General features: G+C 38.9%; 1 protein-coding gene across 1 annotated transcript in view; it reads left to right on the forward strand.

Annotated features, from left to right (window-relative positions):
- ROS1 (ROS proto-oncogene 1, receptor tyrosine kinase) overlaps positions 1 to 25,012 on the forward strand; it is a 71,698-nt gene that overhangs the window by 24,509 nt on the left and 22,177 nt on the right. The window contains exons 18-34 of the mRNA XM_056344015.1: positions 238 to 338; positions 1,928 to 2,142; positions 2,468 to 2,632; positions 3,227 to 3,388; positions 4,224 to 4,486; positions 5,349 to 5,412; positions 6,074 to 6,276; positions 6,986 to 7,197; positions 7,701 to 7,987; positions 8,920 to 9,096; positions 11,522 to 11,739; positions 12,407 to 12,545; positions 17,598 to 17,830; positions 20,677 to 20,853; positions 21,868 to 22,042; positions 22,524 to 22,641; positions 24,705 to 24,892. Coding sequence (XP_056199990.1) covers positions 238 to 338; positions 1,928 to 2,142; positions 2,468 to 2,632; positions 3,227 to 3,388; positions 4,224 to 4,486; positions 5,349 to 5,412; positions 6,074 to 6,276; positions 6,986 to 7,197; positions 7,701 to 7,987; positions 8,920 to 9,096; positions 11,522 to 11,739; positions 12,407 to 12,545; positions 17,598 to 17,830; positions 20,677 to 20,853; positions 21,868 to 22,042; positions 22,524 to 22,641; positions 24,705 to 24,892 — 3,097 coding nt within the window. The remainder of the gene's footprint in view (positions 1 to 237; positions 339 to 1,927; positions 2,143 to 2,467; positions 2,633 to 3,226; positions 3,389 to 4,223; positions 4,487 to 5,348; positions 5,413 to 6,073; positions 6,277 to 6,985; positions 7,198 to 7,700; positions 7,988 to 8,919; positions 9,097 to 11,521; positions 11,740 to 12,406; positions 12,546 to 17,597; positions 17,831 to 20,676; positions 20,854 to 21,867; positions 22,043 to 22,523; positions 22,642 to 24,704; positions 24,893 to 25,012) is intronic.

Consider the following 25,012-nt stretch of genomic DNA (forward strand, 5'->3'; position numbering starts at 1 on the left):
AAGTGCTATCTAGAAAATCATCAGCTGCTATAAATAGGTGTCCACCAAGGACTTGATGATTTTCTAGTGCTATCTCTTTTTGTGTTAAAATAAATATTCATGATAGTAGTGTTATTTTTGCCAAGAAAGAGCTACTCATGTTGCTATCTAGACAACAGTTATGCCTAAGAGCTTTTACCTCAGAAGTGAAGGTGTGTTCAAATTGCTATTTGGACTTTTGACTTTTTTTTTTCTTAGGTGTTTGGTTTAACTTTGGATTTCACCTATGGTTTTCTTTACTGGCTTGTGCGAGATAGTCTATGCCTGAACCTGTACAGAGTTGCTCTTTGCAAAGAAGGGTAAGTAAACGTGTAGCAGAGGTAAGACAGTCTATGTTTCCTAGTTTTTGTGATATTCTTTAAAAACAAATTTTGTCCAATGCTGGGCACACTAGTTATTGATTTAACATTAAACAAAAAGAAGAGCTAATGATCATAGCTAGCTGATGGCATACTATCTGTTGGGATGGTTGTTAACATGTTTTACAGTGAGAGAAACACAATATGGAAGCTTAACCAAACTGAGGTCATACTCATCAATTTTTAGACTTAGCTTTAGGAAATAATCGCCATTTATTGTCTATTTTATGTTTTGGCATTTGCAATACCTGACAGTTTTCAAGTGCCTGGAGCTGTAACTTGTTCATCTTGCATGGAGCTTAGGACTTGAACTGACACTGCTTTCTTACCTGAGCAGTCAGTACTCAGCAGACATTCCTCTCAATCATCCTAAGAATGCAATGGCACCATTATTCCTGAAGGGCAATTTTTTAAAAAAATAAAACAAAACAAAACCGTGTTTATGGGTCAGCTTTTATATATACTAAGACCTTGAGAAAAATGGTATTTTGTTCTGTAAGTACCAAGTACATGATGAGTGATAGCTCATGAAACTTTTTTCATTTTTGCTCCTTTTCATATGGAGAGTGCGATTAATCTTTTTTTTCAAGTATCATAATAAACTTCTTAAACTTAATTGAACAGTATTTGCATGTGCTCATAATGTTGCAGGCTGGCTTTGTGTGGAATCAGCTGAGTTTTCTGACTGATACTAGACTTGTTATGTTTAATGGTAAACATTTAAGGAATCAAAATATGTTGATTAGTTTTAGCTAGAACATGCAGCTCCAGTGTGAACCAATTGACAGCCATACATCATTGTTCCTGGCATGCCAGAACAGAGAGATTAGAAATAATCCACCCTAATGGACCTGATGGCATGTCAAAGCTTTTCCAAATTTGTTTTGGATAGCATGTGTCTAAGCTGATAGACATTTCTGAGATGGCAAAATGATGCCTTTTACAACACATTTAATCTCTCACCCAGAAGATAAATTTGTTCCAAAAAAGGCCTGTACGTTTTGACTAGAAGTAACATGACAGATTAAATCACCAGTGATCCCAGTGGAGGAAAATGTTAAGAGAGCTTAGTAAATAACAGAAGGTTATCAAGGAAACTAGCAGGCTCAAATTCATCTGAGGACCTGCTGTAACAAAGTAGAATGAATCTCATGTTATGAAGTAGACTCTACTGTTTCAATGCAATTGCTGAGAGAAGGTGGGCTGGTTTTTCAAAATATTCAATTTTCTACATCCGTACATCCGAATATGAAGCCATTTTACGTTTTCTAATGAAATCAAGGGAATTAAGGCTTTGCTTTTTTTTTTTTTTTGGTAAAATTTTGACAGGTCTTTCTGCAATGTGCCATTCTGAAAAGCATTCTGCTTTGGAGAACTTAAAGAAAACTTTTTGAATTGTTTCCCTACCTCCTGCATCAGTATTAAGAATCTAAATGATGCAAAACTTATCAGTGTGTCAAACATTGCATAAATCTTGTTCTCTCTACATGTGTGGTTTCAGTTTTCTGATTTTATATGTGTTTTCACAGTTGTGGTAATGCCATCATCACAGAATTTGCAGCATGGAGTACTTCAGAAATATCTCAGAGTACACTGCAATACTACAGTGGTCGTCTGTTCTGGATTAATAGTCTTCAGTTCATTACAACTCAGGAAGTCAACCAGAGCCTTAGCATTCCCTTCTCACAACCAGCAGAGTTTGCAGCCTTTACCCTTGTTCATACATCACTTAAACCTTTGCCAGGTACGTTATTTTCTTGAGCTAAACCCCTCAAGAAAGGTATTCACTGTCAGCTTGTAATTCTTTGTTCTTAGAATCCTTCAGTCATTTGACAAAAGATAAGAACAACAGCAACTTATTAATAAATATATCAGGCTATAGCTGGATAATGTGCAATTATAAAAGCTGATGGGTATGGCAAAAAAGAATAAATGGTGTTATTATTCATTGTTTCTACCTAATGACAACTTACCAGATAGTTCTTTAACGTTTCAAGTCAGGTTTGAAAAGTCTACCTAATGCTCATATTCTTTACATTATTATTATTTCTTCCTCTTTTCATGGACAGGAAATCTTTCTTTTACACCAAAAGTGATTCCAGATTCAGTGCCAGAGTCTTCCTTCAGGATTAAAGGAAATTCTTCAAGTTTTCACATCACTTGGAGTCCCTCCACAAACGTGGAATGGGGATCTGTCTTTTACTGCGTAGGATCAAAAGCTCTGCAAGTGAGGATATTCATGCAATCCCTCTCTATTACCTCCACGTATTACTGCATCTACTTGCTGATGAATCTGTCTTTAAACAGAAATACAGTTTGTTTCTGCTTTAGCATTTAGAAATTGGTCAAGCAACCAGACTAAACTGTAAATATAAAGCAAGTTGTCCTGTTTATTCATCACTGAGGCCAGCACAGGAGGAATACAGCATACAGTCTTGGCAGTAGCTCTGGGCTAGCTGCTGGGGTGTGAAGTGCCAGGCAAGGAGTTTCCAGTGCTCAAAGATGTGTGAGAAAGCTTTTCACAATAACTCAGAGACAGAATTGCCCTCTGAACTGCCAGTGGGACAGCCTTTGCCTGAATGTGAAATCTAGCCTTCATCCAGACTTTATTTTAGCACCTTTGGTGAGCTTTACTTCAAATTCAAAGGGCAGATTGCTATGCGTTGCTACAGTGCCACAGGAGTTGATGAAATAATGATCATTCACAGGAAGAGAAGCTCTGCCTTGATTTAGTTGACCAGCTTGCTGAGGGGAGTTTTGGAAAACTGAGGGCCTTTCTGAGAGGGAAAAAAATGTTTTATTTTATTCTGGTTTGTTTCATTCACAGTCTTTGGAGAGTGAACGGTGTCTCTATCCCCATAACCTGACAGTGCCATACTACAGAGTTGATTGGCTGGAACCATTTGCACTCTTTGATTTTACTGTCACTCCATACACATACTGGGGCAAGGCACGAACAACATCTGCATCCCTTCGAGCCCCTGAAGGAGGTACTAGAATTTTAAATCCCATTCCTCACCTGTAATGGGTACTGGGACCGGGTCTATGTCAGCAAGTGAAACCCTGGAGAGGAATGAGCAGCTTTCAGGGCTAGTCAGCTGCAGGCAGAGTTGCAAGGACAAGTTCCTGAGTATCTTTGCAATTATCTATTGCACACATAAATGCACATACTTGCATCAATAGAATTTGGAACAGAAAGTGTATGACTATATCTACCATGTGCCTATGACTATGAGCAAGAAAAAGAAATTGAGATCCGTTACAATGACCATCAAAGGCTGCATAACCTTTGTAATAAAGTGTAATAACCACTCCTTAAATTTTTAGTAAATGTTATACACTTTTTACTTCAGTGTTTATTTTTGCTCTCATGCAGGTCAAAGGTAAGTCAGCTAAAATAAAACGTTAAGTGACTGCAGTGCTGAGAGAGAGTTTATAAGCTACCGTAGATTTTGAAGTGGATAGGAGAGGAGGTAAGAGCACGCTCTATGTTGTGAAAATTCTTGTAGCTCCATTGCTACCTACAGGACTAGGCTAAATAGATACGTCCCAGTCTGAGTGCAAGAGTGCATTTGTCTCTGTTTATACAGGGGTTTTTTTGCTAAGTTAAAATCAGATAACCATACACCAATGGAAAACAGAAAGGAATTACCATGAAGTTTTAGATATTCTTCTGTAATTTACACTTCACCAATTGCTAAGTGGCTCTGTCAGCATCAGGGTTATGAAGTTCAGGCTCAAAACTGAAAGAGTTGATTATGAGGTAGAGTTTGTGTTTTAACAGGAGTACTTTGCTTTGTGTTTTTTATCATTTTTCTTATACAGTTCCTTCAGCACCTACAAAGCCTAGAATATATGTGTTACAAAATAACCTACATGAAAGTGATGAGAAAGTCCTTGTGGAGTTCAGGTGGGACAGACCTGAAAGGGACAATGGAGTATTAACACAGTTCAGGGTTTACTATCAACTATTGAGTCAGAGTGGCACTGCTGATGCTTTCATGGAGTGGAACGTGAGCAATGTTAAACCCACCCTGATGCTCTTTTCTCTCGGGGATGTGCTTCCCAGCCTCACAGTAAGGTTTCAGGTATGAAAAATTACTGAGCTTATCCCATGCCAGATGGTAGATATTATCAGTGCAGCCTGATGTGTTTGCCTAGGATACAGTATTGGGCTTGGGGCAAGAACTTGTGGTTTCTGCTTGTGGAACTGCTGATTGACTGACTCACCCTTGTATACTTGGCTTAACCTTTCTATGTAGTGTTGTTCACTGAATAAGGTGGAAAACAATGCTGCAATATTGTACAGATTTGTTAAAGCCCAAAAGAAACTGTTCCAGAAGTCTCCCAAAGCCACTGCTAGAAACTGCAAGTTAAATATAGATTGGGCTGAGCTGGTGGATGACAGGCGATTAAAAAGCCACAGATCAAGAGAAATTCCCCTGCTGGAGAAATGCAAGGACTCACATGGCTTCTATAAAGAGAGACTTCCATATTAAAACTTGTCAAGAGGTCATGTTTTCATTGTAATAAAAGTTTTGGAATGTGTGCTTGAAAGAAAGTTAAAAGTATGAGAGCATGTAACAGACCAGGTACTGATGGAGGAGAATACCATGTTGGTTGCAGCATCAACAAACAGTAGGAATTGCTTCAGCTTGGGGAAGGAGACAAGACTGTCTGGTGTTCTTTGAGCTCTAATTGATAGATGTAGCATGAATTGTCACTCTGTCCACTGCTTAAAATTCTCTTCATTGCCATGGTCCAAGCCTGAATGTAGCCTTTGAACTGACCAGCACAGCCTTAGGTCAATCAGAGCACATGCATATGTTCCTAGCTGTGCAGCCAGGAGATCTGGTTCTGGTTTTGTCTTTAACTATATGACTCTACAGGCTTACAAACACAATCATTTATGCTGCTACTTGACATATTTAACAAACTCCTGTCCCACAGGTGCAAGCCTTCACCTCTGTGGGTCCAGGACCTTTGTCTGATATAGCAGAGAGGAATTCATCAGGTATGGATGATTGAGATGCCATCTCATGGTTTGTGTGTAGTAGCTGCTAAAGTTGACAGTACAGGAATTTGGTAATCTGATAAATAGCCTCTGACACTTTGTGTGACCTTTGTTCCACCCTACAGTAGACACCACAGAGGAAATAATTACAGCTTCTGACGTGAAATGACTAATGCATTTCTTATCATTACACTAAATATCAGGAATCTCAAGCCTTTTCTCAAAACTATGCTAAATTAACTTTTCTAGGGAACCCCAGGGTTGTATGAAACAACAGGTTTTGATCTGTAATCTGCATACTCTAGAGATGATAGAATATTTATACTTGGACTGTGAAAGGTAACCAAGAGAGTTAGACATCTACTAGGGATCATAGGCTATTTCTAGTTGGATTGTTAAAGGTAATTAAGTGAACAAATATGTTTTTACTAGGTTTAAATTTGTTAGATAAGCATCCACAATGCCATTTAAAAAAATCTTAGGACTTTGTGTGTGATGACAACAAAGTATCTCATTATTTTATTTATTTGTTGTGACATGTGACCAAATACGATTTGTGCAGGGCCATCATTTATTTTTATCTTGTACTTGCTTTCCTTATGAATGACTGCTATTGTCTAGAATGCTTTTTGTAAATTCTGCTATGCCCTTTTCCTTCCAGATCTTTTCCCTGTCCCAACTCTTATAACTGTTTCTGCCAATAAGTTGTTTCTTACTGACATTGACAATAATCATACCACATGGGAACTTTCAGCAAAGGCAAATGTAAAGGACATCTGTTATACTGCTAATGATGACAAAATATACTATATCGTAGAAGATTCTCTGTTTCTTTTGAATATACAGACTGCTTCAAAGTTTCAGGTATTCCTTTGTTCATTCCCTTGCTTGAGAGAATCTAGGAGAATATGTGGCCATTATTGTCATTATTTTGGGGCTAATTATGTTTTTGAAGACATCAAAACTACATTTTTGAAACAGAAAAAAGTCACATGGTGATCAAAGCACATTTAATGGCAAAATACAGAACTGGAAGGACACAATTTTCTTAATGACTGCCAGTTCGTATGATATGTAATATAAAAGAGATTAGCTGGATAATTTTCCTTTCTAGCAGTGCAATAAAAATATGTATAATATAATAAAATTTGGACTTCAATTTTTATGTCAGCAATAGCTATTAGAATAAGCCGGAGTATGCCATTGGTATCCTATTAAATCATGTATGATTTTAGTGACATTTGCTTTGTTGATATTTCAACAGATATTTAATTTTAAATTCACACTATTAAATACAATTAATTTATTTCATGTATCAAATGTAATTTAATTTTATTTCATTCTAATTTCAAGAATATGGAAGCAACATGGAAGCAACAATTGATATTTGTGAAACAATAGTTTTCATTTGTATAAAAATATTGGACTCTTCATTCTATGGCATAGAATCTTTATATATTGTCTTCTGCATGCCAAGTAGAAATTATTTTGGAAACAAATATAATTTCATAATGTCAGGTGGGAAAATTCTGCTCTCAAGCAGTTTTAATAATTTTCTAAATTTTTTCTTAAGTTTTTCAGAGATGCATATCTTCACAATGCCACAGCCATCACAGTTGACTGGATTGCAAGACACCTCTTTGTTGCCCTGAAAACACCATGGAATGAAATTCAAATGTTTGTTATTGATCTTGAGGTCAAGATAAAATCTTTAAAACCCTTGAACATACAGTTGGGTAAAAGTAATTCAACTGTATCATCTCTGTTTTCATATCCTTTGTCAAGGTAAGGCATATATTACTTTTTAAAAGCATATTTTTAGTGTGATTTTCATCAAATCATCACTGTTAAGGACCAAAAAGGACTTTTTATAGTACACAAGTGTTTTGCATTGTGTAAATGGAGAAACTATCTGGACATAGTTCTACTTTTATACTGCAAGCTGAGCTTGGACATATCTAATTTCAAGATGTCCGTGTCTGAGTGAAGATTTCAAATGATACTGAAATACTAATGGGTTCTTCTGTTTAAGTGATGCAAATGAAAGTCAGCACCAGACCACAACTTTTTACAGTAACTGTTTTATCCAAAATAAATAATCAGTTATTGTGACCTTCCATTAAAAAATGCCCTTTAAACACCTGGAATCACTATGCAAGTATGCTGCTGTAGTTACTGTGTTCTAAATGTTTGGGATGTTTGTGACTGTAGTCACTACAGGACTGCATTTAGGGCAGATTGCTCAGATGGAAGTTTTTCTACTGTAAGTAATGCATTTTGTTTGATAGCCGCTTGTACTGGATGGAGGAGCTTGATTATGGCTGCCGTATGTTTTATTATGATATTCTGAACGACACCGTGCACCACATTTTGGGATACGTGTCAGCAGAAGAACAGATGAGGAACTACTGCAGCTGTAACGTGGCAGAAGCAGAGCTAGGAAGACCTATGAGTATAGATGTGTCTGACTCCAAGAATCCCCAGCTGCTCTTTATCAGAGGAAGAGGTGAAATATGGGCCTCAGATATGGATGCTTGCCACTGCTGGGAAATTACCAAAATACAAAGTTTTCAAGGTCTGAGTACTCTGTTATGTTTCTAGGTAGTTTGTGATTCTTTCTCTTGCACAAAACAATGTTCATTTCCACAAAATAGTTTTAAAGAAACACTTCTGTTACAAAATTGATTTATCTACAGGCAAGATGGTCAAAATGTGTTCTGTGTTTCTAGTTGTGTACCCTGTTGATACAAAGTAGGAGAAAGAGCAGTGTGAGGATATTTACTGATGCAAATATATATTCTAGTAAAATGTAAATCAAATGGAGATGCTACAGCCTTAAATGCTACTTGCCAACGTATTTCACTTATAGTATTAACACATCATTTTACTAGGGTTTCGTATCAGATACACCTATTACAGTTTACCCCAATGAAAAGGTACAATAACATCTTACACTATGCCTGAAAGTGGCATTGCAGACTTCAACATGTGGGGAGGGTACTTCATGCAGGTAGAGTCTTATATGACAACTTACCTATGTTGCACTTCTTGTAATGATAACACTTAATCTTGGTTGCTCAGTTTTCAGCTGGGTTCTGGAGGAGCGCTGGTAAAGCTGTTCTGTTACCAGAGGAGCTGTCTTAATTGTTCCTGGGAGATGGCAGAGCCCTGCCTGTGTGGTTTTCATCTTGGAAAAATTATGGAAGTTTCTATAGACAAAGGTGTTTTATTTCTGATGTTTCTTAATTGAATTGCAGTTCTCATAATTATGGATAATAAAAAGCCTTCAAATCAACACTTCTAAACTGAAATAACATAGTGTTTCAATGTCATGAGACCTATTGGAAAATATCAGTAATGTCTTTTCCAGGGCGGCCTTTGAAGACATGGTATGACTAAGATACTCACCTATATTGACTCACAGTGAATACAAGCACCCATCTGCTCTTATAAAATTGTGTGCTCAGGGTGTATCCTGAAGCTTAACTATACAATGTTTTCCTACAGGTAGGAAAATTGGGAGCTTGACTGTAGATAAGAAATTTATATACTGGAGCACTGAAGCAAAGGAATACACTGAAATTTGGCTAGCAAATAAAGAAAGTACAAGACACTTCCTTCAGAAGAGAGCAAATAACAAACTGAAGATCTTAGCCTACAGCTCAGCAGCCCAATTGTATCCAGGTAGAGGGGATTTGCATTGTTTTGTAAATGTAGCAAGTTTATTTCAGAGCATGTATTTGAGTTGCAGATCATGCTATGTGTATTTATGTAAAATGTGCTTTATGGATTCAGGTACCTTCTAGAGAGAAACAATTCACTATGCACATTTTTAAAAGGATGAATGTAAGGGCTGGCCTTGTGTTGAATCCCATGGAAGGTTGTGATGATGAATATTGCCTGTGTTTCAAAGGCTCAGGTTGTTAACACCAAACCACGCCTATTTTTAAACTTGCATCAAACCTGGAGATTTAGAAAAGGTTATGCACATAAAGCACAGAAAAAGAGCAAATGTCCACAAAGGATTGTAGCAAGAGTTTGATAATGATCCCTAGTATGATACAGATTTCTGGTTTTGTTCACAAGTTTGCAAAGCTGAAAAAGAATGTCTGCCTTTCCAAAGACAGAGATAAGAACTCTGCTTATGCAAACGATTTATAAAAAAAGTACCTGAGAAGCAATTACAGCTTACGTTATAGTAGACACAGGCTTTACTTAGAACTCCTAATATTTTAAACAAACCATAGTAGAATGGTAATGAAAGAAATAAAAATTAATTTTAATAGAGAGGTAGGATTCATGGTACCTATAGGGATCATCTTTGTAAATGCAGGTGTTTAGGAGACCTACTTGCATGATGAATATATTCAAAATAATTCTTTAACTTCAGTATTGCATAAAAATCTGACAAATATACAAGGTAATATTTTAACAGGATGGATTTACTTGGAACATAGGAATTTTGAATTGTTCTGGACAGCCAGTAGAGTTACCCCTGCCTGCAGCTGCTCTGGCCAGTGCCCAGGCTATTCTTACCAGTACTTTGGGCAAGTTTGTTCCCATGAGGTCTGTGTGGGCTTGGCACTGGTGCAGGAACCTGGTTTGGCTTTGGTACAGAATGTGCCAATCCCTGTCCCCAGGTATAGGGTTTCCTGCAAGCTGGTGCAGCAAAGGACGAACTGAATTTCAGTCCAAAGGGATTATTTCTACCCAGAGATTCCCACAGAGAAATTCTTATTTTCATCGAGTGCTGAAAATATTTGGAGGAACATACAGCCTTGGCATTTGGAGGGGGAGGGCAATGCACAGAATTATTCACACAAGTTTCAGATAAAAGTAAATGAACATACTAAAATAAGAAAAAAATATATTCTTCTCCTGAAGAAATATTGAAAGCAAATGGTATATATGTGAAAAAGTGATGTTTGCAAAGACTAGCTGGGTTGACTGACATGCTTTTTATTGCTTTCGTGATGTGATCAAGGAGTACTGCTGAAGTTTCCTTTCATTTTAACCTATTTAATTGCCATCCAGAGTTGTGATGTCAGTTGATCATTTAACACATCAGAAGTACTCAGTGAAAATTATTGTCCTGTCACAGATTCTGTGAGAGAATGATTTCTCTTCAGGGTTAGGAAGAAGGGGACTGAATATGTAGTGAAGGATTTTCTTGTCAGGGTAAACACATTTCTATGGAACTGCCTGACAGAAACTTTAACTCTGAAAATGACTCAATTCTTTATTCCATCTGGGACTTTTCCCATGGGAGTTTTACTCCTCTAGGTAACTGTAAAATTGACCAAGATTCAATCTTACATTTATTTCTGTTGAACAGACATCTTTATTCTCCTTCCCTTATATGCATAAACCTGACTTTGGCAGGAATGGCAGGATTGCTCATTTAGGGAGAAAGATCTCGACAATGAGGTTAGTTGTTGTGGCCTAAGGGCAAACATTTGTTCTTGTACCATCTTCCCCATGCATGTACCTTAATCTTTTATTTCTTGGCAGCATGTCCATTCAATATATTTTTAATTTGTTTTTAAAAGTACATCAAGTGATGAGGTGTTTTCTTTTGTTGCTTTTTGCTTACTGTCAGAGAGCAGTTTTTTCTTTCCAAAATTGGTCTCCCATTTCCCTGTTGTTACTATGACCTTTACACATAGGAAGCTGGTTGGAAGAAAAGAGATAACATTTAATTGCTAGAGAAAGGTACTCTCTATTTTGCATATCTGTCTTTCCTGTGACAAGCAAGTTTGGACTCATCAGTGTATACTGCCCTTGATAACACAGCAACTACAATCTGGATTTTCAAGGTTTTCAGGTACTTAAAGAAGAACCTACATTCTTTAGGAAATCTACTTTTAGTACATCTCTGTCTTATCAAAGATAAACGAGACTTTACTTTGATGACCACTGTTTTTCTGTCCATGAAAGTAATCAAATATAGTACATTCAGGTGGGATTTTTTTTGTTTCAGTTTGTGAAAGCAGGAAGAATACTTTGTGGTTATGTTTTCTCATAGGAACAGTGGTAGAATCCCATGCAAGTTTGGATTGGTATAGCAGTAATTGATTTTTTTAAATTATTTTTTTTATGTCTTTCCTAGATAAAAGATGCTTGACTCTATTGCCAGACACTGAGAAACCTACTATCCTTGATAAGACTAACACCAGTTTTATGTTAAGCTTGCCATCTGTCACACCACAGCATCTATGCCCCGACATATCACAGCCTACACCAACATACCTGGTATTTCTCCGACAAATGACTAACAACTGCAGGAACTCAAGCTACTGTTTGTCTGCTCGACAGCAAAAAACATTGGTATGGCTCTTTTGGAAGAAAAATGCACATGATACCATATATAAATAGGGAATGCGTTATCATTTCTAGTCATTTTATAAACCATTCTGTAACTTTCTACTGGAGTTTTTCCACTTCTGCATTCCCAACAGTAATTCCCCTTTCTGTCTGGTATTTGTTGAGTGGTAGATCCCTTAGCTTTCCTTTGTGCAAGTACAACTCTATTTTTTAACATGCCTCTGCTAAAATCCTGTTGAAATGAGTCTTCAGTTTCTACTTGTAAAAAGAGCAGTTGTGGTGGATATTAATCTGTTTAAATAACTCTTGAGACTGTCCAGCAACCATATGGCTTGCCTTTATGTGTTTTGTGATAATTGTACTTTCCTTCATAATTTTTTTCTGTTACATTTTACTTTACTCTTCCATTTCCTATTTTAAGTACCAGCCACTGAACAGTGTAGTATTGTAGCCATGCTAATTGCATCTCAGCTTATTTTTTGGTATGTGTTTTCTGTAGTGAGCTATTATGCAAATTATCATTTTAACGTTCTTTTTTAAGCACTAAAATATATTAGAATACAAAAGCACTACTATATTATTTTTAACACTCATTTCATTGACATGATTGATGTGCTATATGAATCTCTTTTCTAAGAATACATGTTTATTATTTGATTTTGAATAACAGGAATTTCAGGGTCCTATAGCTGTCATAGACAATCTACAGCCATTTTCAAGTTATGCCATACAAGCTGCAGTGAAAAACTACTTTTCATATGAAGAAGTGCCTATGGGAAATGAGATGATTGGCAGAACTCTATATGGAGGTTTGTTTCACATTTTGTTCTGATTTTGAACAGAATCCTCATGTCAGTTTTAAGAAGATGCGTGTAAGTTCGGGTTGCAAATCAGAAAGCAGAGAAATTTTCTGCTTAAAATGTAACCTGTGTAGAACTTTAAAAGGTTTTGGCAACCAGACAATGGATCTGTAGAATTCATAAAATATTTATGTATTCTTTAATGCTTTTGTTCACTGACTTTGTAAGGAAAGATAAACTATGGTTAAAAGTGGCTAAACAGTTGCAGTTTCTGCCTTGGACCACATTTTTAGGAAGTTGTATTTGAATGTGTATGTGGTTACATATGTTTAAATATGTGTGTTATTCATTCATATACATAATCATTCATATACATTCAGCATTAAGATTTTCCCCCTTGTCTTGACATTATTCTCATAATTACTGTTTCTTAGGGTAATGCAGGTATGATTTATTGTGAACCAGGCTGAAAAGACAGCACTTCATTTTTACTTCTGTTGGCCTATGTCAATATGTCAATAGCACATTTTCAGTTGGTTTCAAGAATTTTTGTGTGCCCTTCTCAGTCCCTGTCACACTAGAAGAAGAAAGCTGGGAGTAGTGCTCTGAACTTGAACATTCACTGTGTCATTTAGGGCAGAGTGTGGTCTGGTTAGGGATTACCTGAAAGTAAATAAATACATTGGTAAACTTATCTAACTATGGCAGAAGGAAAGTAAGAAACTTTGGTGGGAGTGAATGGGTGAGAGGTATGACTGAAGGCAAGAGGTCAGGATATGATGGCAAGTGTGGTGGGTTGACCCTGGCTGGACACCAGGTGCCCACCAAAGCTGCTCTATCACTCCCCTCCTCAGCTGCACAGGGGAGAGAAAATATAACAAAAGGCTCCTGGGTCTCTTCTTGGGGCATCCACCTGCTCTGGCGTGGGGTCCTCCACAGGCTGCAGGTGGGTACCTGCTCCAGCGTTACCCTCCATGGGCTGAGGGGCACAGCCTGCCTCACCATGGGCTTCACCAGGGGCTGCAGGGGAATCTCTGCTGCAGTGCCTGGGGCACCTCCTGCCTCCTTCTGCACTGACCTGCGTGTCTGCAGAGTGGTTGCTTTCACATGTTCTCACTCCTCTCTTCTGCCACAATTTGTTGCGCAGGTGTTTTTGTTTTTTCCCTTTTAAAATACTCTATCCCATAGGTGCTACCACCATTGCTGATAGGCTTGGCCTTGGCCAGCAGTGGGTCCGTCCTGGAGCCGGCTGGCGTTGGCTCATCAGACATAAGGGAAGCTTCTATCAGAAGCCACCCCTGTAGCCCCCCTCCAACAAAACCTTGCCACACAAACCCAATACAGCAAGGCAGCCAAATGTAATTGTGTTTAAGCAGAGCTACCCCTGTACTCTGTAATGAGGTGTGACCCACTGATGCAATGGGGGAGGACAAGACAAGAACTTGTAAGCAGGGTCTGAGGGAGCAGGTAGCTGCAGCCTAGAAATGGATAACAGGATCACAGCTCACTTTTTGGGAAAGCAGGAGGCATTCACGAAGTGACACACCAAGGCTATATTTGGGGAAAACCTGCATACAGTGTTGTCCTTCAGAGACAAGATGCAGTGTAAGTGAAAGGTGTTTTTTATTTTAAAGGTTTTCTCTTGTGTACAAGTTGCTTTTGGAAAAAAAATAGAAAGAAAGAGAAAAGAAAACATGATCAGGAGCATTCTATATAGTTTGTGATTCAACCTGGTTCTTTATTATTTGAGAGTTGGGCCTGTACTGTAGCATGTCTAGTTTATAAAACAGTTTTCACCTCACATGATACACATGTGCTATATTACCTGGTGATGTAGCTCAAGAAATGTGTCTAGGCTGCACTTTAATGCAGACCCAGGTGCTGGGTCTGTGAGTGCTCCACTGTGAGTGCCAGCATGTCTCCCATCTATCCTTGAAGCCCACATGGCCCAGAAGCTTTCCTCAAATGCTACAAGGGCAAATGAGATTTGTAGGCAGCCCAAGTTCAAGACCTCCTTATTCTTTGAGAGTACTACTAGTCTGAGCTAGATGCCTCCTGTGGTTGGAAATACTTTGATTAGGGCAGGAAGGTGTTTCTGCTCAGTCCCTGCTTCACTCTGCCTGTTGGCAGCTGCCGTCCCAGTCTCCCTGAAGCTCTTGTCATTTCCCAGAAAGAAAAGCATCATCCGACGACACATGCTATGCATTTGCATGTGGTGTCTGCCTTGCAGCCCAACCCAACAGAAGCATCTTGCTCAGCACTTTTTCTTCTTTTCTATGTGTATGTGTGCGCATGCACACTTGTAGCTGTCTTCATGAGGAGCTGCCTTTGTACTGCTCCTCAGATAGTTTCCTCATCGTTGGAGTAATGCCGCTGGACTCACTTGATGGAAACATGGAAAACTATAATGAGCTAGCTATTCCCTGTAGTACACATAGTACCTGCTTGCTCTTCTGTTGTGTCAGATTTGCTTTGCAACTGTGCTCTATTTATTGCACCTGGTGTCACCAACGAGGGTCAGCTTGGTCCACATAAATTCACCACTTGCAGAGGCATCAGGCATCTCTGATAACACCCAAGTCAGCAAGGCAGAACTGCAGCCAAGCCAACATGGCAGCCTGTTTGTGTTTTGCAGGAAAGACTGGGAAAATGGTACCTAGAGATGCTTGCTGGTGAACTCATAGTGATGTGGGAGTGCTATAGTCCCCACTCTCACTAGTTTTCCTGCCTGGATCTTGTCCTGCAGAATGGAAGTGGTCCTCCTTCAAGAGAGGATGAAGGACTGAAATTGAGAGGTGCAGAAGCACCTGGTCCTTGGGTATTTTCTCACTTAACCCAGCTACAGCACGGCTAGCTATAGCTGACATATAGCTGTGCAGATTGCACAACTATGTAGGTATTACTGTGACATGCAGTTGAGGTGCCACAGCAGGAGTCCTAAGGTTTCCCCTTCTTTCCCTTTACCTCTGCTGGGCTTTTGGCTGCTTCAGAAGATGCTGAAGCAACTGGAATTGAAATAAGCACAGCCACCACTGTGGTTTTTTCTTACGTGTCTCAATGTTTCTTTCCCTTACTTATCAACTGTGCCCAAGGAAACATTTTATTCAGAATAGCTGGCAACAAATATATGCCAAGGGGTCCTGAACCCTTTTGTTCTTCTCTTGGGGATGCAGCCTGTGGTTTCTGTAAAAGGCTCATCCGTCGAACATATAACCTCTCTTTAAGATGGACCTCTTTCCTTCTTTCAAATGAAAGTGGAGCAAGAGGTACAGGCACACTGTCACTCTTCTTTTGGGATCCAGACATACTATACTTTGGAAGTTCTCTTCCAACCATGCTGTTTTATTTTTTTCTCTTAACAGTCAGATCTCTTGGCATCTGCAGCATCAAGGAAATAAGCTCTCATCCTGTGTGGATCTCTGAATATTATGAACATATTCCTAAGGACTCTATGGCAAAGAATAAGAAAAGCTAGCCTATGATCAGTAGATTTCAACTCTTTGCATGGGAATCCACATCTGTATTGTAAAATTTGTATGACACACTGATTGAATAAGATTGACTACTATTGGGATGTGGCAAGTATTCATACTGTTGCTTCTTTGTGTGGTGAATGGAACCATCCTGCAGCAACGTACAACCTTTCAGTGATGAAATGTAAAGGCAGCATATGAAATCGGAGACTGGGTTGCTCCACTGAAATGGAATTTTTCAGTCTCAAGTTAAAATGAAACATGAAACTCAGAACGGGCTTTCGAGTTGGGGCAAACCAAAACATCAGGATCAAAATAGAGTCCTAGACAAGAAAGAAAAAGTCAACCTAAAAATCACACCAGCCCCCAAACATTTTTAATATTTACTTGCATCAACACTGAGAGCTTTTCACAAATTGTTACCAAATTTCCAACCACCTCTAAACAGTATATGTGTCCTGGCACTTATGTTCTCAATTTCATGAATGTAACTGCTAGTTTAGATTGTAATCAGATGCTGCTAGAGCTTCTTGAACTATTTCACACCTCTCAAGCTGTGTGAATTCCTTTTGTCTTTCCCTCAATTTTGTAATGAAATTGAAGAAGTTTGGATTAATCTGTACTTTCCAACAAATACTAAGATAAAGGCAAGGAAAAAAACAGGAAGACAGCTTGGAAAAATTAATGCATTGCTCTTGCCACAGAGTGTCACTCTTACTCCACGTCTTAGCTAGTGAAATGAGAAATTTGTCTTCACTAGTCTAGCTTCTGCACATTTCATTTAAATAATCTGCAGTGTTGTTACTAGGGCATAAATTATATCATATATACCCATCATTCTGATATGTTTGGAACACAGATAGTGTAATGACTTGTTAACTTTTTACTATCCGGGCAGTTCAATAGGAAAAAAAATAATATAGAGTTGGGACATGTTATATACTATTTCAAAGTCTGTGATCTCAAAGCTTCAAAGGAAGGGTTGATTTTTCCAGCACAATTAGTGAATAACCAGCTGGCATGAACATCAAACCAGCACCCCAGTTTCTTGCTTATACAGCTCAGGCCATGTATTTTTGAGCAAAATTGTAAATGATGGAAAACAATGCTTAGTTTTGTCTTTTCTTCCTTCCGACTTTTCTGTTCAATAAAGACTTTCCAATTGGAATAGTGCATGGGCACTGGTTCTAGTGTATATCCAAGTAAGTATCATATTAAACTCACATCATCTGAGACCCTTATTAGTAAACTAAGAGAGAACAGAAATTCAGTGATATGGCTATAAATGTAGAGGTATAGGACAGCCGTTGGAGATTTTTTGTCTGCTTGCATGGTAGAATAGCCAAGGAGATACTAAAAAAGTCCTCAAAATATTTTGAACCTGTCTGCAGCTGACTGACTGTACAGGAATATGAGTTTTACATGTGTAGAGTGTCAGTCCTATAAATAGATCATATTCATACACTTATAACCTTTTTTTCCTTCTTCAGTGATATTTCTTGACTTCTCTAAAAAGAAAGCAAACAAACAGGAAAACCTTTAGTAAGATTTGTACTTAAAAGTGGATTGGTTTTTCTTTCTGTTTCAGTACCAGAAGCAGTTGATTCCATTAAGACAGTGGTTTTGTCTGACACCACCATCAGTATATCTTGGAGTGAACCTCTGAAGCCAAATGGACCTCTAGAGTCCATCCGCTATCAAATCTCTGTCTATTTATTGCCTCCTGTCCCAGCAACTCCCTTGAGAAAAAGTGAATTTCCAAATGGGATTCTTTCCTGGTCTGTCAGTGGGCTCCAACCTGGAACAAACAATTTGTTCAAGGTATAGTAACAAGCCGTTTTACCTGTTTTTTCACTAACCTGCAAATCTTTAAGTTGCTCTTCTGTAAAGCTACATGTGTGGTTTGAAAATACAAGTTCAGATCTTGACAGACTTCTTTCAGTCCTTTAGTCTTAAGGAAAATTAAACATCACAGTTTATTCCTACAAGAGTTGCTCAGATTAAAACCTTAGAACTGAGATCTTTTCTATTTAGGAAACACATCACAGATCTCAAGAGTAAATAGGAGTTTCTGCTGCAATCCAGCTGTTACTACCCTGATACTTGATGCAACGTGCTAAGAGAGGGTCAACTGATGGGTATTCTCTATTCTCAAAGGAAGGTGCCTGGAACTGTGACTTACTCATGAAGGACTAGGTGAAGTGCAATAAATAGGGCTATGTGAGTGCAAATTGGTCATGGCCAAAAGATAAAGGCTTTTCTCAGGAAAGCAATGTATCTGAAACTTCCGTAAAAGGGAAACCTCTGTATATTATATCAAAGTCAGACTCAGCCATTTTGCCACTTGTTGCTTTTCTTTTAATAAATAATTTTTCATTTAGGAAAAAAAATATTCTTAGTCCAATAAACCAAAACGGAATTAATAGTTGACCGATTCTGTCTTGCATCAGTCACATTTTAAATAAAAGTATATTATAAATTATATACGCAAGGTTTACAACAAGAACTGACCATTTAACAAATGCAGAGGACTAACAATGCAAGTAGGAGCCTGGCTATTTGGTGGTCTTTGAGGAAAATTTCTGTGGGCAAGAATATTGAAGGTGGTTACAAAACCCCTGATTTTGGATTTCATTGAAATATGATGCTGTCAGTGCTATAGAGTAGTAGTTTCTTCCACTGTCCAGGCAAGTCGTAGACAGAGGAAGATCTAGATTCTCAACTACCTTATTGAAACAGGAAATTTATAGAAATAGGAAGTTTAATCATAGGTCAGCCCCAGGACAGATTGCAGAAACAGCAGAATGGGATATCCATCCATCAGCTGCTGCAATTCATCTGGACTCCCACATTGGCACTGCACAAGTAATTTGGTGGCTTGTATAGTTCTGCTGGGCTATGAACGGTCAGAATAGAGAGGCAGACACATCAGCCCTGCTGCCCCCCCCAGCTGTCACAGACTCAGGCAGCAAGGCCTTTTGGAAAGCCAAGGCAATAGGGGGAGGACCATCCTGAAGCAGAGTCTGTATTATCTGCCTGCACACATGTCATTGCTGTAAGAATGAGCAGAAAAGAGTAACTTAACATGGAGACAAAATCAAGAAGGTGGGGGAACCAAAGGAGTTGAAAGTACTAAGGACTAAAAATGTGTTTGGGAAGGCTCTGTCAGTATGCTGAAGAAGGAGACAAAAGGAAGAACAGGTTGCAGTATCTAGTGCTTTTCTTTTTCTTTAGTTTTTAGGAACAGAGGATCTGTGACTAGATATTTAATGCAACTGCATGAAACCAAAGGTAGCACAACAGATCAGGAGAAGGAAAGATCAGGTTATGTATATTTGTCAGCAGCATCTGATGGCCTTAAACTACATAAGGAGATGGTTAAAAAGTCTGTGAATGTTCACAATTAGCTTCTGTAACTTTTGGAAGAGAGTAAGTCCCATAAAACTAGCAAAAAAAAGTCACACAACTTCAAAAAGGAAAGAATAGACCACTCTGTAAGTTCAGTACCCAAACTTATTTTAAGGGCATATACAGTTTTACCAGGACTATATTAGGACATATCTAGATATTATTCAGATTATATTATGACAAATGGTAAACAGTTGGTATACAAGCATGTAGAGGATAACAGAGGAATAAAAACGTCCAGGATGGATTTGTAAGAATAAAACATACTGTTTCTCCCTTTACAGATGAAAGGTTAAAAGGAAAACAGTAAATGATGTATCTGGACATCAGGGCTATCACCAGATTGATTTTCAAAAGCAACCAAGTAAACATGTCTGCAGAACGCACACTGGGTACATCATAAATACAGTCAAAGGGTGTTTTTTGAAGTTCGTGCATGGGCTGGGAGAACATTTGGCTGATGGCTAGAGGGGATCTATTCTGGTCTTAATTTGGTTTTGTACCTACGTTAATGATTTGGATGGTATAGTGGGGAATACCTATATACACATGTCACAACGCTCTCCAAACAAGCCAGCTGCAGCAAGGTCTTTTACCATCACATACCAACATAGTCTTCATGCCAGTCCCTCTGCTGCCGTCTCCTCATCTCTCCTCACCCAGAGCACACATTCTCTCTGCTTCTTCCTCGGCTGCTCTCTTCATTGGCTCTCAACCACTTAACAAAACCAGCCACAGCTGCACCTTATCTACATCGGCCAACCCACCGCCCCTGAAGCCAGCCCACAGCTGTATATTATCAATGATAATTAACCCAGCTTCATTCCTCTACATACACACCTACCTATAAGTATGTAAGTATGTATTGGTCATATTTGATTGTGGTATAGTGGAAGGCAGTGTAGTAAGGCACCTCTTTGTCTTGTGTTTTTGTGATTCTAAAACACTGCCTAGCATGTGGTGTGACATCTGCATGTCTGTGTAAGAGTGTGCGGCATTAAGAAAGGTCTAGAAAGAGAAGAGTTTTAGTAGAGTGATGAAACAACAAACTAAGGAAAGTCACTGAGGAGCGGGACTCTAAGCCATGAAGTTCCAGCCTGCAGATGTGTAATGCTGAAGATGTAATCTTTCTACACCTATATCTATATTGCCTGAATATTGTCTTGTTCAAAAACAGCTGGTTTTCCAAACACTTTGAGTTATTAAAGCCAACTTTCCAACTGATATGGTACTGTATTGTTCATCCATTTCCTTACTAGGTTCTTGCTTTTCATCCTGACGAGAACTGGTTTTCTGAAAGTGTCTCTGTTACTGCAAAAACTTTTGAGACTCCACCTGCACCTGTCAACATAGTCCCCAGAAATACCAGTTTCCAGCTAGAATGGAAACCTCCTCTGCACGTCAATGAAACCAGCTTCTGGTTTGAGCTGTGTAAGGTAAAAATACCCCTTACTTTTTTTCCACATCAAAGCAAATTTAACCCACTCTGTCCTGGTGTGCAGAGACAGGGTGGCAGGGTGTATATGAAGAGTCTCAGTGGAAAATTTAGGCATGGTGACATCAGTCTTAGTGGCTCAAAAGGGGCAGGATGGAGGCAGTGTTTGCCAGGAACAAGGGGGAGTACAGCTGTAGCATTTAATACTCTGTAGTGCCAAAGGACATCCTGGATGACCCCACCAGAATTCCTCCCGGGTCTCCTGTTTCAGTGGAGTCTTTTCTCACTGCCCTCCTCCAGTCTGGCTTGTAGCTACAAATTCTGTGTCTGCCCTGCCCAAGAAAGAGAAGAAAAGAGTTTTCAGCATTAAATACTAGCTACAACCTAGTATCTGAATTTTATTTTCCTGTGATAGAAGACAGGAGTAAATGCTGGAGCCAAAAAAATGCCCAGTAGTGCAGACTGTGTAAGTGCTGCAGTGACAGCAGCATGGATGGAAGCTTCGGATTGTAATGCCTGGACCACTGGACACAGAAAATGTCATGTGCTAAACTGGATCACATAGATTCCTTAATATAGATAATTGGATTCATTAGGCCTACACCAAACATTTCCCTGCCCTGAAACAAATGTCATAGCACAATTCTACCAAACCACCTCCTTTCAATCGCATCATGGCAAGCTGAATGCATGGGAACATCACAGTAATCCAGAAATACAAGCTGTACAGAGATAAGCAACAGGAAGGCTCCTTTTGGCTGTGTAAAGGGGTCACTTAATCTGTTGTCCTTTGTGGCTGCCAAGACTTATAAGTCTTCTGAAAACAAATTAAAAACGTAGGTTTTGTGTCCTTGGTCTCCAAGAGGACAAAATGCTGTGATTGAACCAGCATGTGCATAATCTGTCCCTGATGATATTAAAAAGTGGCAAAGTAGTTAATCTACCCAGGAACAGAATGGTGAGACACTTTAAGCAGAGCAAGAAAGCTGACCATGATAATATTTTATTTTTCTAGTGGCAAACAACAAGTGACTGGTTTTCTCCTGCAAGCACTACATGTACAGCAGATCTTGTTTACACGTGCAATCTCACAGGAACTCTTCCTGCAACCAACTACTTTGTAAGAGTAACAGTAGTTTATGTTACAGGAGTGAAAAGCACTTCCTCTTCAACAAGCTTTAAAACCACAGGTAAGCACTTAATGTAGGGTAACAAGATTTTAAGACTATTTTCAGGATGTGAATATTCAAATACAATATTTTGTAAAATTTAGCAGGCAATTTTCTTATACTAAGAGCCAGTAGTTGTGTGTGTTTGAAAAATAAATAGCACAATACCATATTTGCAAAAGTAATAGGGAGAAAGAAATGAGATTCACTTCCAAGTGGAGCAGAAGAAAGAGTGAGGGAAACTGAAACGAAATGCCTATATGCATGTGTACTCATAACTACTAGTGAAAGGGTATATGTGAATGAAAATTTTGAAATTTGTTCATTGCAAAGAGAAGGCCAAAGATTCATTCTTCGTGGGAATTTCTGATGTAGGTCTTCCACCTTTCTGTATGTCTAAACACCCATGGTGCACATCTAAGTTTTTCTCTGTGCCTGTTAGACCTTTGTCTTGCTTTAAACACATTCTATGGGTTCTGTTTCTTCCCTCATTTGTCCTAAGCTGGTGTTCCTGGTAAGCCAGGAGTTCCAATAAGAGCAGAAGATGCTAAAAACTCTGTACAGTGGGAAAAGGCTGATGACAATGGAAGCAACCTGACCTACTACATCTTAGAAAGCAGGTAAGCTATGCATGCAGACGCTTCTCACAGGGAGCAGCCCAGAACAAATCCCTGTCTGCAGGGACTTTCCATTGGGCTCTGATGGGAACAGTGAAATATCTATGATGCAAATGGCCCTTCTCATGGGATGTCTTTCTTGGGTAAACTAAGTAGCTATCATTTCCAGAAATTCCTGTAAAACTTAGAAGAAAATACACATTAATGAGTATTCCAGACCATTTATTTGGATGTATGTTAGTGAATTAGAAGAAGATCTGGAGATATTTTCAAATCACAGATTTCAAGCATGCAGTATGTATTTCTGGCTAAAATATATGTAGAAATATCCTAGTGTTCGGAGGACTTTTGAAAAATCATTATAAAGTTGCCAGAAAAAAATCGTAAGGTACTCCCACCGACATGGGATGACTACATAATTTTTAAAGTGCTCTGTCATCACATACAGATTGCCTAGACTATACATGTCACACTCACTAAGCATCTGTACAGTGCCAATTCACCCTTACCCCTGCACTGGCATTGGAAGGCCTGAATGGACAGGTCAGAGTACATTGCTGTGTGCAGTGACTTTGAAATTTCTCATTTTGTGACCATGACTCTGGAGGGGTCTGTTTCAGGCAGTTAGTGCATGGCTTGATTAATGCATTATCTAAAAATGAGGAGAGTCCATCTTCTGAGATATTCCTATGACATTGTTTGAAATCAGGATTGGTGGAGGGAAGCAATTTTTTAAACTCAGCTATTACTCCTTTTTCCTCAGTTAAGTCTGTCCTTATGAAAGCTAAAGGCTGACAGCACTGTGGAGCTGGGCATACTTTACCTGTATAAGTTTTCACCCAGACATATTTTCCTGGTGCTGTAAGCTTCCTCCATACAGTCCTGTGAGCGTACAGCAGCACTGACCTGTATGCTATGAGACCACAATAATTTTGATATGCCGACAGCCAGTTTGTACCTGGGTTGCTCTGGATGACTAAAGAAAGGACAGTCCCTTGGCCTGTGCCAGGGTTGTGCATTAGCCACTGTGTTCTCCAGGGTCCAGCTTCTTATTCATCTCCAGAATCACAATGCATTAGTGAGGTGAGGTTTTTAAAATAAAATAAGCTTTTCTACTGCAGTCTGACTCTGCATATGCTGATGTTTTTGACTGAATTTCACTTTGAGCCTCATGGTCCTTTTATACCAGATAGAAAAATGTTAGGTCAGTTGCATAGCGTTCTAAAAAATATTTACATAGCCCTTTGAAACAACCCCTGTTTTTCATACAGCTCTGGTAGGGACATGTACACACCAAGGACATGAACACAGTTTTTCCATGTCTTTCTGGTTTAGAAGAGTTTGACCTTTTTTCTGCGTTAAAGAATGTTGGGAGAATGATCGACGTGCTTATGAAGGTCATTTCACGTGAAATATTAGTGTCTTGTGTGACATGAAATGATATTTCAGATATGGCCTTTCAAGTTTAAATACATGGTCCTCTTTTGGTTGGTGAATAATCAGCTCTGAATTTATTGTGAGCCATCAATCTCAGTCCAATGGGGAAAGGAAGAAATATACCCAGCAGTCAGCAGATGCTACGGGAAACTGGCTAGCTAAAGAATTGGGTCTTCACTGCCAATGACCTGCTTCCTGTTTAGCTTGTGAAATCTGATGCACAAGAGCCACTGAATTACTCTGGGCCCAGGAAAGCGAAAACCTCTGACAGGACACAAAAATAAATGGTTTTTTTTTTCTTCTGAAAGCTAAATAAGAAAGTTTTGAAATCTTGGCTGTGAGGTGTATGTTGAAACGGGTGAAGGAGTGCTGGAGCTTTTTGTGTCTAAAAGGTTCTAGCATTCAATGTCCAATGCCAAGCTAAAGCTGTGTGATTCCTAACATTGCTGAAGTGGCATGGTACAATTTTCTGCTCCCTATCCAAAATCCCACAACCAGATTGAGCTTTCATGCAGGCAGAGAGGTGTTGTGAAGGCTGTGGAACTGAAGTGAAGAAAGCGGGGGGAAGCAGTCAACTGCCCACCCTGTGTTAGTGACATAGTGGTGTTATTTTGCTGTGCCTGTTGCAGGAAGCAGTCTGACAACACCAGCAAAGTCAAGTCCTCATGGGAGGTGGTTTACAATGGCTCCTGTGCCAGTGTTTGCACATGGAAGGCTGAGAACTTAGAAGGAACTTTCCAGTTCAGAGCAGCAGCTGCAAATGTGCTGGGACTTGGTGAATACAGTGACACAAGCAAGGATATAATTTTGGGTGAAGGTATATCTTGTACTTTCTTACTATGTTAATCAAGCTTTTTATTCAGAATAATTATAGCAATTTATGAAAAGACCTGCTGTTTTAATAATGATGTTGCTGCACACAAGTAAAGTAATGTGT

Source organism: Falco biarmicus, chromosome 6 (genome assembly GCF_023638135.1).
Source record: "Falco biarmicus isolate bFalBia1 chromosome 6, bFalBia1.pri, whole genome shotgun sequence".
Classification (NCBI taxonomy): domain Eukaryota; kingdom Metazoa; phylum Chordata; class Aves; order Falconiformes; family Falconidae; genus Falco; species Falco biarmicus.